Source organism: Epinephelus fuscoguttatus, linkage group LG9 (assembly GCF_011397635.1).
Source record: "Epinephelus fuscoguttatus linkage group LG9, E.fuscoguttatus.final_Chr_v1".
Taxonomy (NCBI): domain Eukaryota; kingdom Metazoa; phylum Chordata; class Actinopteri; order Perciformes; family Serranidae; genus Epinephelus; species Epinephelus fuscoguttatus.
The window spans coordinates 11,601,166-11,616,220 of NC_064760.1; the positions used below are offsets into that span (position 1 = coordinate 11,601,166).

Here is a 15,055-nt window from a genome sequence, read left to right on the forward strand (position 1 = left end):
CGTGTCTCACTCTTTCTTTTGATCTTCCTCTCTTATCTCCTTCGACTGCTCCGTTCTTTGTATTATTCTGCTCTCTATTTTTTGAAAACTTTCTTTACTTTGGGATTCTTTGCGAGGAGGAGGAGGAGGAGGAGGGGGTCTAAAGCTGTGTAATCTGTGATTGATAGCACACAGGCAGAGGAGACCAACATAAGAGGAAGAGCACAAATTTATTTTCCATTTTAAATAAAGATGGAAAAGCGGGGGAAACTGCCAAGGGTATTCATTTGATCTGAACGGAACTTCAATAAAACAAATTCCTTCGACAGCTATTTCAGCTCCTCACCGTGAGGCATTCCCCAAACAACCTTTTGTCTTCTGTCCTGACAGCCAGCAACTGTTATTTTAGTCCTTCTCCTCGACTCTCCATTAAATCAATATATAATATTACCAAGGACGAAATTTGGTAAGCCTGACCACATGAAGCAGATACTTCTCCGCGGCCGATGACAGATTCAGCCATTTGTCTCCTGTGTCTTTTACCCCGTCTTCTATACAAGGGTATTTAATTCCAACTATCACTTCACATTCATATCAGGACCAGAATCAGTGGAGCTGCCAAGTGTGACAGATGTAGAGAGAATTTGTCTTGGTGTTACTGCAGATGCTGTCTATATCTATGAATTACACCCGGCATTATTTTACACAAGTGCACTGAACATAGTGTTTCTTCCTTTAGCTCAGATCTGTGATAAACAAGAAACAAACTCAGAATTTAATGTGAATAAAAATACAGACTCTTTGCATGATAGAAAAGCAATGTCTTTATAAAGTTAGATGACATACACGGACACATACACAAAAGCTCTTACATGATATAACACTGCCCTCTAGTGGATAATGTTATATCATGTAAGAGCTATAAAATCAAGCAAGGTAAACATTTTTATATATTTTAGGAAAAAGAGCAGAAAGAGCAAAGAGTTTTACGCAAAGTATCATTACAGTAACACTGAATTGGTCATCCTGTTAGGCAGCCACTGTGGGTGTAGCCTCCTCTTACGACAGACTGATCACAGTACGGATGCTAAAAATGAAAGAGGAAAAATTACAAGAATATAATTGTACATGTAAAGGTTAAAGGGGAGCTATGCCCATTTTCAATTCATACATGTTATTCCTATAGTCTAAGACAGTTCAAAAAATATCAGTAAACATGATTAACTCCCTCCCAAATCCAAAAGCTGGAGTGCTGAAACTCAAATTTGTGACATCTTTAAGTATTAAATCTGGAACTGCTCCATTGACACTGGATTGGAAAAGTTGTAGATGACACAAACAGCACCCAGGGGGAGGTGTTCTGAGCATATGGGGACACTTTCTGTTTCAGCACTGAGAACACTGCAATAAAAAAATCTATATACAGTATATCATTTGGGTGTAAAAAAGGTATAAAAAAGAAAAACGTTGTGTGTGTCCATAAAATCTGGCTCCCATTCACTGTGTATGGAGCAGCTCCAGACTTAATACCCTGTTACATGACAAGTTTTGAGACTTTTTGAACTTTCCTATGCCATGTAAATAACATTTAAATTCCTAATTTAAAGGTCCAGTGTGTAGGGTTTAGGAGGACATATTGGCAGAAATGGAATATAATGTAATAGGTATGTTTTCGTTAGTGTGTCATCACCTGAAAAGAAGAATCATTGTGTTTTTGTTACCTCAGAATGAGCCAGTGGCGTAAGGTAGTTGTGACGGGCCCCAGTGTACGCTATTGTGCACACATCGTCTCGTCACATAAACAGAGACTTGACATTAGATAACATCAAGATATATATAACCCAACAATCATCATTGCATATCTGTATATAATTTAATTGAACAATTTTACTAGCTTATTATAGTTTATGTAGAATCAGCATATAATTTGGCACCGTTTTCAATTTAATGAAAGTTCTTCTTTGAACTCGGGCATTTTTCCAAGGTAGCAGTCACTCATAAGGGACAATTTTCCACCCAACACATTGTTGGAAGGCACACTCTCTCTATGGGCCCCCTACCTCACGAGCCCCAGTGCAACCGTACAGCCTGTACTGCCTATATTTACGGCCCTAAAATTAGCCTTTTATAATAATAATTGTAATAATAATAAACTTAATTTATAGTGCTTCTCAAAACAAAATTACAAAGTGTTTTACAGAAACAAAAAATGAGAGATAATAATAAAAAATAACAATAAAATCAGTTTAAAAGTTATGCAACACAGGACAACATTACATGAGAAAGTGTTAAATAGGTCAAATAAGACAAAATAAAATCAAAAAAACAATCAGTAAAATAATAGTTAAGACAATGCTTTTGTATATAAACCGGTTGTAAAAAGTGACTTAAGATAAAAGTGAGTTCAGGCTATTAACCCTGTGGAAGCACACTTCTAAAAGTGCACTTTTAAGGGGGATTTAAAAGAAGATAGATCTACACAGGGAGCAGGTCCTCATCTATAAAAAAGTCAATGTTGCACCACCATGTTTCTACAGTAGCCCAGAACTGCAACGCCAAACATTGACTCTTGATAGAGCCCCTTTGAGCTGACCAGTCTCACAAAACCACAATTTTTTTTAACATTAAACAGCTTTATTCAGTGTTTTACTGGCATGAATCACCTGGGGCCTCATTTATAAAGCTTGCTTACGCACAAAACGGGGCTTGAAAGTGGCGTACGCCACTTCCCACGCAAAGGTTGTGATTTATAAAAATAAACTTGGCGGGAGAATGTGCGCACCTGTAAGCAAACTCTGAGTCATGCGTGCGCACATTTTGGAAGACACTGGGAAGTGGCGACGCAGACAGCGAGGTGGAGAAGTGGAGTCAGATTTTTATTGAAGTCTCACACAAATTTAATGTCACGCTATATCCACCTTAGATTCACGTTATCATTGAAATTAAATCCAGCAGCTTTATTTTGCGCTTGAAGTGAGCGATAATTGTTTCATAAAAACGTTGTAAAATCCAACTCAAATCCTGAATTGAAATTCTTTCTAAATACGCATTTAATCTGCACTGCCTCTAACGTCTCATTGTCCACTCTGTGAGCGCAGGAGGGGGAGAGGACGGCATGACTGCATGGAATATATTTATTTTTTTAGCTAAATATTTCCAGTGCATTTATCATGTCTCGAAATACAGCCATTAAGCACAACTGTTACACTCATTTCATCAGCCCTACTTAGACATGTGCTGTTCATGACAAAACCGGCACCGAAACATGTTCGCCTATTACACTTTCATCTTTGAATTGTATTTCAAATTACACGTTGTATTTTGGGACAGGGATACCACTGGTTCATGCTGTAATTCAGTCCCGGTGTCTGATCAGACTAATTGCCATAAACATATAAATACTGCAGTGACCCTCGTGCGTAATTGCGCAAGATGGCACTGGCGCATACTCCTTTTTGCCTCCACCTTTAATGAATGTGATTCTTTATGTCGCACATCAATGTCAAACATCCTCAAATTTAAAAGCAATACATTAACTACATGTTGGTAAAGGAGTAGAAATATTTGGTCTACCTTTAGATCAGACCACTTTTTTTTTTTTGTTCTGTCACTGTCCGTGCAGTCCCACAGACACAGCTGACAGCATCAGCAGCGTTGATGTGTTGCCACTTTTTTTTAGCTTTCTTTTATTAGTGATCCCGCTGCTGTGGCCACCAAATAAAATCTGTCTTCAGTCCTCCACCTCCCGTTAAAGGGTCTCTAGCTCAGTCTCGGAGAAATTCCGTTTTTTGGTTTGTTTCTCACACCTGTCGCCGTGACTCACACAACGAGAAACCACTTATTTATATGCAGATCGCATTCATGAGGTGATTTTCATGACCATTTATGGTTGAACTAGGGTGTGTAGAGGGCGGAATATGAGGCGGATCTGGGTGCGCACAACTCCAGGAGGTCTGTGATTTATAAAGAGAACATTGCGTGCAAGTGTGCGTGCGCACGGTTTTATAAATCAGATTATTTTTTGGCGCACGCCATTTTCAGCTTTTGGGCACATGTCCACTCTTAGTATGAATCCTAAGCACTCTTATAAATGAGGCCCCTGGTCCGTTTGTTTTGGAGAGGAAGAGACCTCTGCTGATGATTCAGCTCCCGGTAAAAACCTCCTGAACAATGAACGGAATTTTAACCAGGAGAAGTTTCAGCTGGTTGTAATATGCAGTCCTCACCACTAGATGCCACTAAATCCCCCTAAATCTTACACACTGGGACTTAAAGTAGGGTTCCCCTTTACTGTATTGTTGCCACCCACCCCAATGTAAAACTCACTCACTCACTCACTCACTCACTCACACACACACACACACACACACACACACACACACGTCACAGATAAATCAGGTCTTACCTTGTCCCAGTTCTCATATATTCAAAGGCCACATTAATTTCTTTCAGAGGGAGGGTGTGGGTGATAAACTCATCCAGCTTCAGCTTTTTGTTCATGTAGGCATCCACCAGTTTAGGCACATCGTCCACACTCTTCCAGCCTATGGAAGAGGACAATAGAACTGAGTCCTCAAGAACTACAAAATAGCGATCTTTCATGAGCCCCTGAGAAAGGCACTTCCTCTTCATCATCTTTTCTTGTAATCGCACATTTTTTTGGCCCCAAGAATTCCCCTCCTTTGGATACTTTTATGATGTTAGATATGTTAGATGTTCAGTGCATATCAGATGTTTGCTGCAACCTGCCTCAATGAACAATGCTGAACCATTACAGAAGCCCATTTTTTACATGGCCTGATAACTTGTTTTAGTTTCACCTCCAAAATAAGTCCCCTTCAAGGTGCGTCCCATCAGGATCTTTTCAACCACGACTTCCATGGCTTCTGTCTCTGACCACCCAGCGATGACACAGATGCCCCAGGCGTCTGTTGTAGACTCAAGCGCAGCGCTCTGGAGCAACACAAAGCATAAGTTGTCTTAATACACAAAAGTACACAATGTGATTAAACTAGAATGTAAATACATGACAATTTCACAACAGCAAATTATGTAAGTGAAAGATTGTGTAATTTCTTAACAAACCAATGTGCACATACTGCATTACACACCTACTCTGTGGTGACACTGTACAGACGTCCTACTGCACCTGTAAGAATCAAATATTAAAATGTTTCTGAACACATCAAGAAACCCACCATAATAGCTGTACTTCCAACACACTCCAGAGCGTAGTCCACCCCTCCTTCCGTCATCTCCACCAGCACCTCCTGGATGGGCTTTTCATGATCTTTGGGGTTGACACAATCAGTGGCTCCAAACTTTTTCGCTATCTCAAACTTGTCAGGGTTGACGTCCACCGCAATGATCCTTTTCGCCTCAGCAGCCTGGCAGCCCATGATGGCCGCCAGTCCGACAGCTCCGAGCCCAAACACGGCACATGAGGAATCCTTTTCAACCTGGATGCACACCATTTAGGAGTCGGTCAACCGACGACTGTCTGAGAGACATCTGATGAGATCACTTAATCAAGTTCACTGCCAACTTTCATACAGAGCAGTTTGTCTTCTTTTTTCAAAACAAACCCATCATAAACTTTTTTTTCCTTTTCTTTTTCGCTTCAATTGGCCCATTTTATTCTCATACATATAGGTATAGATTTCTGGGGTGACGCAGGGGACACATCTTCCTCAATATTTAGAATATGTGCATGTGTCCCCCCTGATGGAAACACGAAAGTAGCAGAAGACTTTTATTTTAACAAAATTAGAGACATTTACACCATAAACTGATGCAAAAAATTCACCAGACCCCCACCCCCCGATTCAATGTTTAGATGAAACCTACCCCTTGACAATGTGGAGAAGTCAAGCAAGCCCTTAACAGTTTGTATGCATCAGGTCTTACCTTTTCTTTTTTACCTATGTCAATGCAAGGCAGCTTTGACATAGGCGCAGATTTTGGGGACACATCTCCCTCAATATTTACATGTGCATTTGTCTCCCTGATTAAAACCATTAAAGTAGCAGAGGACTTTTATTTTGACTAAATTAAAGGCATTTACACCATAAACTGCTGCAGAGAGAATAAGACCTGATGAATACAAATTAAGGGCTTGTTTGACTCCTCCACACTTGCGTGTCGTTCCCCCCTTAATGTGGAAATGAAACCTATGCCCTTGCTTATTATGTTTTTAAGCTGTATTTGCTTTAATTATTGTTTGTAATAGATTTGCATAGCTTGATTTAAAAACAACGCATGCTCTACATATCAAAAATATGAGTAAAACTTCATTTTACGATCCCCTTGCTTAAAGGATAACTTCGCCATTTTTCAACGTGGTCTGTCTCTTTCCCGTGTAAACTGATCAAAGACACTGATATGAACAACAACTTTTTAATTGCTCCTGTATTATGGGAGCTGCAGTGGAGGCACACGGGGCAACTAAACATCGTCACTGTATGTCCATTAGAAGTGGTTATTTTTACCACCGAGTGGCTCCGATTGTTATCTTGATTATCTGGAGTTACTCTTTATCTTTCACTTGATCCGGTCTGTTTGTTATTGCCTCGTTAAGTGGAGGTCTGCTCTGAAATATCACAAGATGTCACAGAAAGACAACAGCGGAAATGTGTGTGGGTCCTGGAGAGAGTAAGTATTTTGCAGTAGACATAGTTTAGTGTGAAGACATATAGTGTCATGGATGATTATTCACCTGATTTCATTCTTGTGGATGAGGCTTTTGAATTTGACCGCCACCGGTATTTATGTGAGCCGGAGTATACGCACGAAGAGTGGACTGCTTAGCGAGGCAATAACAAACAGATCAAGTGAAAGGGAAAGAGACACTTCAGAAACTTCAAATAAAAATCTGAGCCACTCAGACATACAGTGATGGTGCTCAACTATCCCGTGTGCTTCCACTGCAGCTCATCCCGTGGCTGCTGGCTGTTGCCAGCTTGCTCAATACTGGACCAGTTTTAAACACTGCTGTTCACAACAGTCTCGTTGACCGGTTTACACGGGGAAATAGGGTCCAAGTTGAGAAATGCCGTAGTCATCCTTTAAATTTTCTATTAGCTGGAGTATTTTGAAAGAACTGATTCTTATCAGGCGTGCAAGACTGCTTTGCCATTATTCTAGTTTTATTCACACTTCCACTTTGTTTTGCCACTGAGCAATGCTGTCTGCGCAATATTAAAAACAAGTTTGATCATTTTCTTTATGCTGCATTTGAGGGAACTGTCTGCAAACCTTTATATTTTCTACAGACCTTTAATCTTTTCTACAAAACTTCCTTTGTGTGGTACTTGGAGCAGAATATTGGATTAATGAATTCTTTTAACCCAGAAAGTCCACTTATGTGGCGCTTGTGTTATTTACTGACATCTAGTGGGGAAAATAAGTAACTACAGCCCTGCAACATACTGGTAACCTCATCGGGCAGCAATTTAGAAACATGTCAAATTCAAATTGCAACAAAGATGTTTTCCTTCATATAATAAATCCATTTTGTTATAATAGGCTAAACTATTTATAAATTACGTCTTTGTAAATTCATAGCATCCATGTAGTTCTAAGCACAGACAGGACTCTGCACACAAGCACAGGTTCACATCAGAGACGGTGAGAATTCAAAGTATGATTTGAACTGAGTGCACACAGCAGATCTGTATCCTCTTACCTGGGCTGCATTAACAGCAGCACCATAACCGGTGGAGACTCCACAGCCCAGCAGACACACTTTGTCCAGCGGTGCATCACTTCTTATCTTCGCAAGCGAGGTGTCAATAACCACAGTGTACTGGGAGAAGGAACTGACGCCGAGGAACTGGTAGACCTGCTGCCCTTTGCAAGAAATCCTGCTTGTGCCATCAGCCAGGACACCCACTTGTGTGTATGACCTAAAAAAGGAAGCAATGACTCTGTGAAATGCCATGACCGCACTGGTGACTTGTGTGGGTAAACATGTGATGACTTTTTTTTATCACCAGTTCTTCCTGCAGTGATTGGTTTTAGGACTCCGACATCTATCACAATCCCCACACTGTGGCAGAAAAAGAGGAATAACTTTGTCGCCTGCCAATAAAAGACAAAGCAGACAAACCACATCAGCCACAGTTAAATGTCAAGTCATGCTAGGTCATGTTAGGTCATGTCGGCTTGTTTGTTGTGAGCTGTACAGCTTACCCGGTGAGAATTTGGTGACTCCAGGACCGACACTCTCCACTATCCCTGCTGCTTCGTGGCCGAGAACCAACGGGAACGGTCTGAACTTCATCCCTTTTCCAGCCTCGTACAGGTATTCCCAGTCTGTGTGGCACACGCCTGTGGCAACAACCTGCACAAACAGGTGTGGTGCTGACTCGTGTGACAGTCTCAGGAAGTAATATTCATATCAACAAGATGCAAAATGATACAGAGGAAGTTGAATGCATATGTTTCCTGTCAGCACCAGGGGCCTGTGTGATGATCAAAGTCAAAACAAGAAATAACATCTGCATGAAGCTTGGTTTATTTATCACTGTAAGAAATTGTTGTTCCTATTAGTCATGTTAATCCAGATAAAATCTAACACCATGAGTGTGTTTAACACCACTGCCACCTGTTGACACTGGAACCTTTGCTGTGTGAGCGTCCACATTCACAACCAAATTTGGATATTTTCCTTGCATGGCAGACAAGCTTGTGATGAGCAGCTGACCTGGATGCGGACTTCGTGCTCTTTAGGCGGGGCCACGTCCACATCCTCAATGGACACAGGCTTCCCAGGCTCCCATGCCACAGCTGCTTTGCATTGAATCACCTTAGGGAGAAATAAAAAACATGTGTGTGTTGTTTGGTTGGCGGTTACATCGTGTTCATCAGCCCGTCTCAAATGAAAAGTCACTTGACTGTAAAAGCCTTGGGTGGGGCAGCTGTTTCTGTCATGAGAGTGTAGTCCTACTGTAAACATAGGTGAGGCACAAAATGGGGTAACATCAAACTCAACCAGTTTCCAGAATAAAGACACCAGTACACAATACAATAATAACCAGTTTATACTTCTTATGTATCGTAAAGGAGGATTATTTTCTTACCTGACCTGTTGTCGACATAGTTGAGTGATGTTTAATAATTAAATTCCCTGCATTTGAACAAAATAATCACATTAACAGTGTTCACACATGCGCACATCAGCTAGTCTAACAGAAATAACTTTGGGATTTTATTATCTCTATAATGAAGTCCGTAAATTCATACTGACCGTGTCTCTTATCTTTGCCTTGTGGATAAGTCAATCAGCTGACCGCCTACTCCTCTAAATATGCATACGAGGACGCGAATGGATCGTGTTTCACGTACATGACTTTACGACACTTCCCGACAGTGGTGAAGAGCTTTACGGCAGCCCTCAGCCACACGTGTTGTCATCGCATGGAAGTCACTCGGAGTAAATAGCAGCTGCAAGCCGATAAACTTTGTGAGTAATGTGCTTTAAGTGTGTGTAGATAATGTCACAGACTTTTACAGAAGGTTACATGTTGAAGTGAAAACATAATGTTTTGGTTTGTGGGGGAAATGCGGCTGAATTGTGGAGTTTTAATGACGAAAGTGAGCTAGCATGCTAGCTAGCAGTTATGTAGTGCTGCTGAATTCACAGTTAGCTCGTTGAATGGATACTGCCCAGTTAAAGCTTATTATGTATCTTTAATTTCCAAATGAACAATAGATGCACTTTTTTATAACTGTGAAAAGGAAACGATTGAATATATGGGTTTGTAGTTTGTTTTCATGCCACTTCTTTTTGGGTCAGAACACGTTAAAAAGATGTCAACAGGGATAGATACTCATTTTTAACAATCCCAATTTCACGGCTGATGCAAGGCACTTAATTACTTTATTATTATTTTATCAAAATGCTTTATTCAAAAAAAGTAATGTGGCTTAAAACGGCAGTTCCCAACTACTGGGTCCTGGTCCAAAAGTGGGTCGCTAATCCACTCTGAATGGACCGTAAGTGACTCGCAAATGTGTCAAGTTTGTTGAATACACACTTTGTTTTTCAGGACAGTGAATTTCTGACATATAATTTATATTAAGAAGTACCTTTTCCAACTGTAAAGTTGCACAACAATTAAAAAATGTAGGGAGAAGAAAGAAACCAGCTGGGTCTGTGAAACAGACGGCATGAAACTGAAATGTTTAGATCAATAGTTCCCAGCTGGTGGGTCCAGGTCCAAAAGTGGGTTGCAGGTACAGATGCATCGATCCAGATTTTTCAGTTTCGGTACCGATCCCAATGCTGTGGCTTTGAGTATCAGCCAATACTGATCCAATGACATGGTTGACCTAAAAAGCTATACCTTTACATGTAGAACAGAAAAGACTCGAGGCATCAGGCATGGATTACTACACAGTTCTTTCTTAAGATAAAATGAAACAAGATTTAAAGGGAAAGGGTCGCCTCGCGTATTGGTTGCATTTTCCGATACCTGATCCATCAATTTTGATGATATCGGCCCCGATTCCGATATTCAATCCAGATATCGGAGCGGTGCATCCCTATTTGCAGGTTCTGAATTGACTTCAAGTGACTTGTATATGTCAAGTTTGTGAAAAAGAAATTTAATTAAGTAAGTACAGAGAATTTCCGGCACAGAGATTTTATTTTGAAGTGCTGTTTCCTGCTGTGGAATGAGTGACTAACGGACAGCTACTTAACAAAGACAGCTAACTAGCTCCACAACTGGCCAAACACAAGTATGATGTTGAATATATTAAACTGTGTGGACCTTGAGCTAATGACTAAGGAGATATTTGGACCCCATGGCAGGAACGATTGGGAACCACTGGCTTAAAAGGCCACTGTCCTTTTTATATATTTCTAGATACTGATTTTAAAACATGACCACTGTTAAAAATTTAAAACACAAAAATTGTAAAATGGCAAGAACTATTACATTATTGAAACAAGTGGTCCAGACTTAGGGCTGCTGTGAAACTTAAGGCAACAGACAAGTTTTATCTTGGGTGCGTCTGTACAATGATTAAAAAAAAACCTTATCTTGGGTGCATCTGCACTGATGATGGTCAAGGACTGAAACATTTGCTGCTGTTTTTTAATCACTTATCAGTCACTAATTTTTTGCACTGTGAGCAGCCTTTTTTTTTTTTTTTTGGGCACAAATGTTCTGACTAAATACATAATACATTTTTTTGGCATTGATCTCAGCCTGTGAACCTTTTTTGTGGCGGTCCAGCTCAGTTGTACTGGTGTGCAGGTATTTCTCCTGCCATCCCTCCCAACTGGTCCAGCCACAGGGTCCAGATTTCTGCCTAGTCATTACTACAAGGTCCACACAGTTTAATTCATTCAGTGTCATACTTGTGTGTGGCCATGCCCTCGAGCTAGTTTGCTGTCTCTGTTAAATAGCTGTCCATTAGGTGCTCACTCAACAGCAGGAACTGGCACTTCAAAATAAAAGCTCTGTGCGGGAAATTCTCTGTACTTCAAAATAAATTTTCTTTTGTACAAACTTGACACGTTTGTGAGTCACTTGCGGTCCTTTCAGAATCGACCTGGACCCACTAGTTGGGGACCACTGATTTTAAACATTTCATATCATTGTTAAGCAGACCCTGCAGGTTTTTGTTTTCGTCATGTTTCTTACTTTTCCCCGCATTTTTTATTTGTTGTGCAACAAAATTTATTTTTTCAATTATTTTATAATCCAAAATATATTTTCTACAACTTTTATAATGAAAATCTGGAATGTGCATCCTCCATGTATCTAATGTATTCAATAAAGGTTGGAGACAAACAAGCAACCATGCTAAATTTTACTAATTATGATTTGTCATGTTTTTTGTTCTGACTTGTTTTCTCTCATTTTGTGTTTCTCACAGAGGGTTTGAAGAAAAATGTCTTACAGAGGAGGTGGTGGACGAGGAGGCAGAGGAGGTGGATTTAACCGAGGTGGAGGATTCAGAGGAGGAGGAGGAGGAGGAGGAAGAGGTGGTGGATTTGGACGTGGTGGCGGCAGAGGCGGTTTTAATAGACAACAAGACTACGGTCCTCCAGAATATGTCGTCGGTAAGATCATAAAACCAGAACTGCTGAAAAGATGTTGCAGAAGCTGACAGCCTGTAAATGTCCCAAACTGTCAGGTACAGCACTGGTATTAGCTCTTAGCACTAAACACTAAGCCATCACACACTTTGAATGACATCACCTGAATCATGAGAGTCGATGTCATCAGAAAGTTGCCATAATTAGTTTTCAACTTTTAAATATCGTGTGTGTCAACATCAGCGTTTGGACAGAATGATGCAGTTGTGAAGTTCCCGGAAAGCAAGAAACTCTTGCAAGTGACTCTGCAGTCATGCAGTCATCTTAGCGTTTTCTGAAAGCTGTAAAACACTTGGCAATCTTCCATATCTCAACAGTTGCAAACTTTTGGAAGTCATATAAAGGGCTCATAAAGTCGACCAAAGGCGGATGTTGATACTGGGCCTGGGTACAGTTTTTGCCTCCAGCTAACACTTGTTCATTATTTCTGTGCAGCACTGGGAGAGTTTATGCATCCATGTGAAGACGACATTGTGTGCAAGTGTACAACAGAGGAAAACAAAGTTCCCTACTTCAACGCCCCAGTGTACCTGGAAAACAAGGAGCAGATCGGGAAGGTGGATGAGATTTTCGGCCAGCTCCGGGACTTTGTATCCTTTCTGTTGTACTTATTTCAGCCTCTGACCCTCTGAAACAACCTGTGGTGGAAAAAAGAGCAAAGATCAGCTTCCCATGCTGGCTTAGATATCATTGTTGGTGCTCAACATCTTGTTAATTCCTTAACTTATCTTTGCAGTATTTTTCAGTCAAACTGTCTGAAAACATGAAGGCATCTTCATTTAAGAAAATGCAGAAGGTATAAAATTTGTTTTTACATTTTAAAGTAGTGCATTTGCATACTGAAAAGCATTTCAGTGCCTTTGTGTGTTACACTGTTTTGTAATTTGCAATGTCTTTTAGTTTTATATAGATCCAATGAAGCTCCTCCCGCTGCAGAGATTCCTCCCCAGGCCGCCAGGAGAGAAGGGTCCACCAAGAGGAGGCCGAGGTGGTAGAGGTGGAGGAAGAGGCGGTGGTCGTGGAGGTGAGGCATCCAAACTGTGTCTCATTTTAATTAATCCTGTCTCCTATTGTTGATGAATGTGCAGCTCCCGACACAGTTTTTCCCACTTGGACGCTCATGCTGTGATTATCTGTCAGTCAGACTTGCTGTGGCTTTAAAGTGTGCTTCCTTTGTGTCTGTTCAGAGCACGGCTTGTACGAGTGGTTTGATTAATTCTGTTATTGTTTCAGGCGGTTTCCGAGGGGGCCGCGGTGGAGGATTTGGAGGCGGCCGCGGCGGAGGATTTGGAGGTGGACGAGGTGGAGGAGGAGGTTTCAGAGGGAGAGGTGGAGGAGGACGAGGATTCAGAGGTTTGCCCTTTTTTCAGTGTTTGCATTCTCAAATTATACTTGTCTTCCCTGGTGTGAAGGTAACACTTTTTTCGGCTCTTCATTGCAGGTGGGAGATGATCTGACAGCAATGGTGTGGTGTGATGGTCTCCTGCCTGTCCTGTGCTACACAAGCAAGAAGGCTGTGCCACTGCCTGGCCTGTTGGACTCAGAGTATGGACATTGCCTCTGTTCAGAGAACTTGAATGGATTTTCCCTTTTTTGTTCTATTTTTGTACCAGTTTTGAAATATGATGGATGATTTTTATTTAAAAGGTTCTCATGTATGCCTGTGTGTTACATAACAGGGACCTTTCAGCCTGTCAGGGAGAGTTACTCTGTCCCTTTGAACATTCACAAACCTCTGTGTATTCATCTCCTCTGATGTGGCAATTCGGGAAAATATGTGGGGAAATCAGAATTTATATGCTGTTAGTTAAAACATTTTAATACCCATAAATTGTAAAATCTTGAGCAGAATGTTGCCACATTTTTGTTGAAGGCCTTGATTAAAAGGTGCTTTGTAGTGTAGCTGTGTCTCTGTTTTATTTTTTTAGGTCTTAGTAGGAGAAGAGGTGAGGGGAGGTGGGGAATAAGAAAAAAAGGTTTATCCAGGTGTCTAAACGTAGCTAGAAAATATTTCTCCCTGCATGTGTCTTACTACTACTTGTTGATTCATTGTGAGGTTTGGCCATTACTGTGCAGAACTCCACACTGACACCACAAGGTTTCACATACATCTGCTGCGGAGGTACAGTTTGAAAGCCAATCATCGTACAAAGTGGAAACTTGAAAACCTATAGTGGACATCTGTATACTGGTTTCAGTGAATTATGAGACATTTTGTGTCCCATAGTTAGACTTGTAAAAATGAAAAGTATATAAATATTCATAGATTATGACAATATGAGGGAAAAGCAGTAGATATCATTTTAGGTTCTTTTTTTAAACAAGGTTATTCAACAAAATATTAATTATCATCTGTATTAACATCAACAAAATTAAGCTCATTTGTACTTTTTTATACAAATCAATACCATCACCAACCCACATATAGTATAGTGAGAAATTCTAATGAATTGGTGATGTTGAGTTACACTTACTGTAAAACTTAAATCAAAAGCCTAATGTTGGTTCATGTGCCTTACACCAGGGGTAGGCAACCTGGGGCTCCAAAGCCAGATGCTGCTCTGCAGTGGCTCCCTGTGGCTTTGACATAAAATTATCTGGAAGTGAATCATGTTTATTTTTTAACATCCAGATTTTCATTTGTCATTGTTGTAGGCCTAAAGTGATTATTACATTCTACCATTATAAAAACATGTAGCCTATACATTGAATTAAAAAATGTCTCAACGGGCATCATATGTCTACGACCTGGTTCCTTATCCTCTAAATTTTAGCAGTGGCTAGCCCTGAGTCTCTCTATCAAGGCTCGCTATAGATTCAAAATCCAAAAAAGGAAATGTTTTGGAGAAAAAAAGAGGGTTTAATAGTGTGTGAACAGATTCATTTGCTTTCAGCAGCAACACTGCAAAGCTCAAGTACTAAATAATTATAAATAGTAAATTGCAGAGTAGCCACCTCGTAGTA

The 15,055-nt window shown here is 40.5% G+C and overlaps 2 protein-coding genes across 2 annotated transcripts; one reads left to right on the plus strand and one right to left on the minus strand.

The window, feature by feature from the left end:
• Window positions 1-779: 779 nt before the first annotated feature.
• On the minus strand, window positions 780-9,347 carry LOC125894038 (alcohol dehydrogenase class-3-like). The gene is made up of 10 exons (XM_049585141.1): window positions 9,227-9,347; window positions 9,060-9,106; window positions 8,684-8,785; window positions 8,170-8,320; window positions 7,971-8,058; window positions 7,664-7,883; window positions 5,178-5,438; window positions 4,800-4,932; window positions 4,385-4,523; window positions 780-1,066 (listed from the first exon to the last, which is right to left on the minus strand). Exons 2-10 carry the CDS (start codon window positions 9,075-9,077, stop codon window positions 1,039-1,041), a joined length of 1,140 nt encoding a protein of 379 aa, XP_049441098.1. The 5' UTR covers window positions 9,078-9,106; window positions 9,227-9,347; the 3' UTR covers window positions 780-1,038.
• Window positions 9,348-9,367: 20 nt separating this feature from the next.
• gar1 (GAR1 homolog, ribonucleoprotein) lies at window positions 9,368-13,993 on the plus strand. The gene is made up of 7 exons (XM_049585159.1): window positions 9,368-9,442; window positions 11,869-12,055; window positions 12,527-12,681; window positions 12,828-12,887; window positions 12,992-13,115; window positions 13,325-13,444; window positions 13,533-13,993. The coding sequence occupies exons 2-7, from the start codon at window positions 11,884-11,886 to the stop codon at window positions 13,541-13,543; spliced, it is 642 nt and encodes a 213-aa protein (XP_049441116.1). The 5' UTR covers window positions 9,368-9,442; window positions 11,869-11,883; the 3' UTR covers window positions 13,544-13,993.
• Window positions 13,994-15,055: the final 1,062 nt, after the last annotated feature.

Excerpts from the sequence above, each read along its gene's own strand:
- LOC125894038 (XM_049585141.1), bottom strand. Across the intron at positions 8,321-8,683 it reads AGCACGAAGTCCGCATCCAG|GTTGTTGCCACAGGCGTGTG; the intron begins GTCAGCTGCTCA and ends CTGTTTGTGCAG. Across the intron at positions 8,059-8,169 it reads AGTCACCAAATTCTCACCGG|GCGACAAAGTTATTCCTCTT; the intron begins GTAAGCTGTACA and ends TTTTATTGGCAG.
- gar1 (XM_049585159.1), top strand. The coding sequence starts at position 11,884 with ATGTCTTACAGAGGAGGTGGTGGACGAGGAGGCAGAGGAGGTGGATTT. Across the intron at positions 12,056-12,526 it reads TCCTCCAGAATATGTCGTCG|CACTGGGAGAGTTTATGCAT; the intron begins GTAAGATCATAA and ends ATTTCTGTGCAG. Across the intron at positions 13,116-13,324 it reads AAGAGGCGGTGGTCGTGGAG|GCGGTTTCCGAGGGGGCCGC; the intron begins GTGAGGCATCCA and ends TTATTGTTTCAG.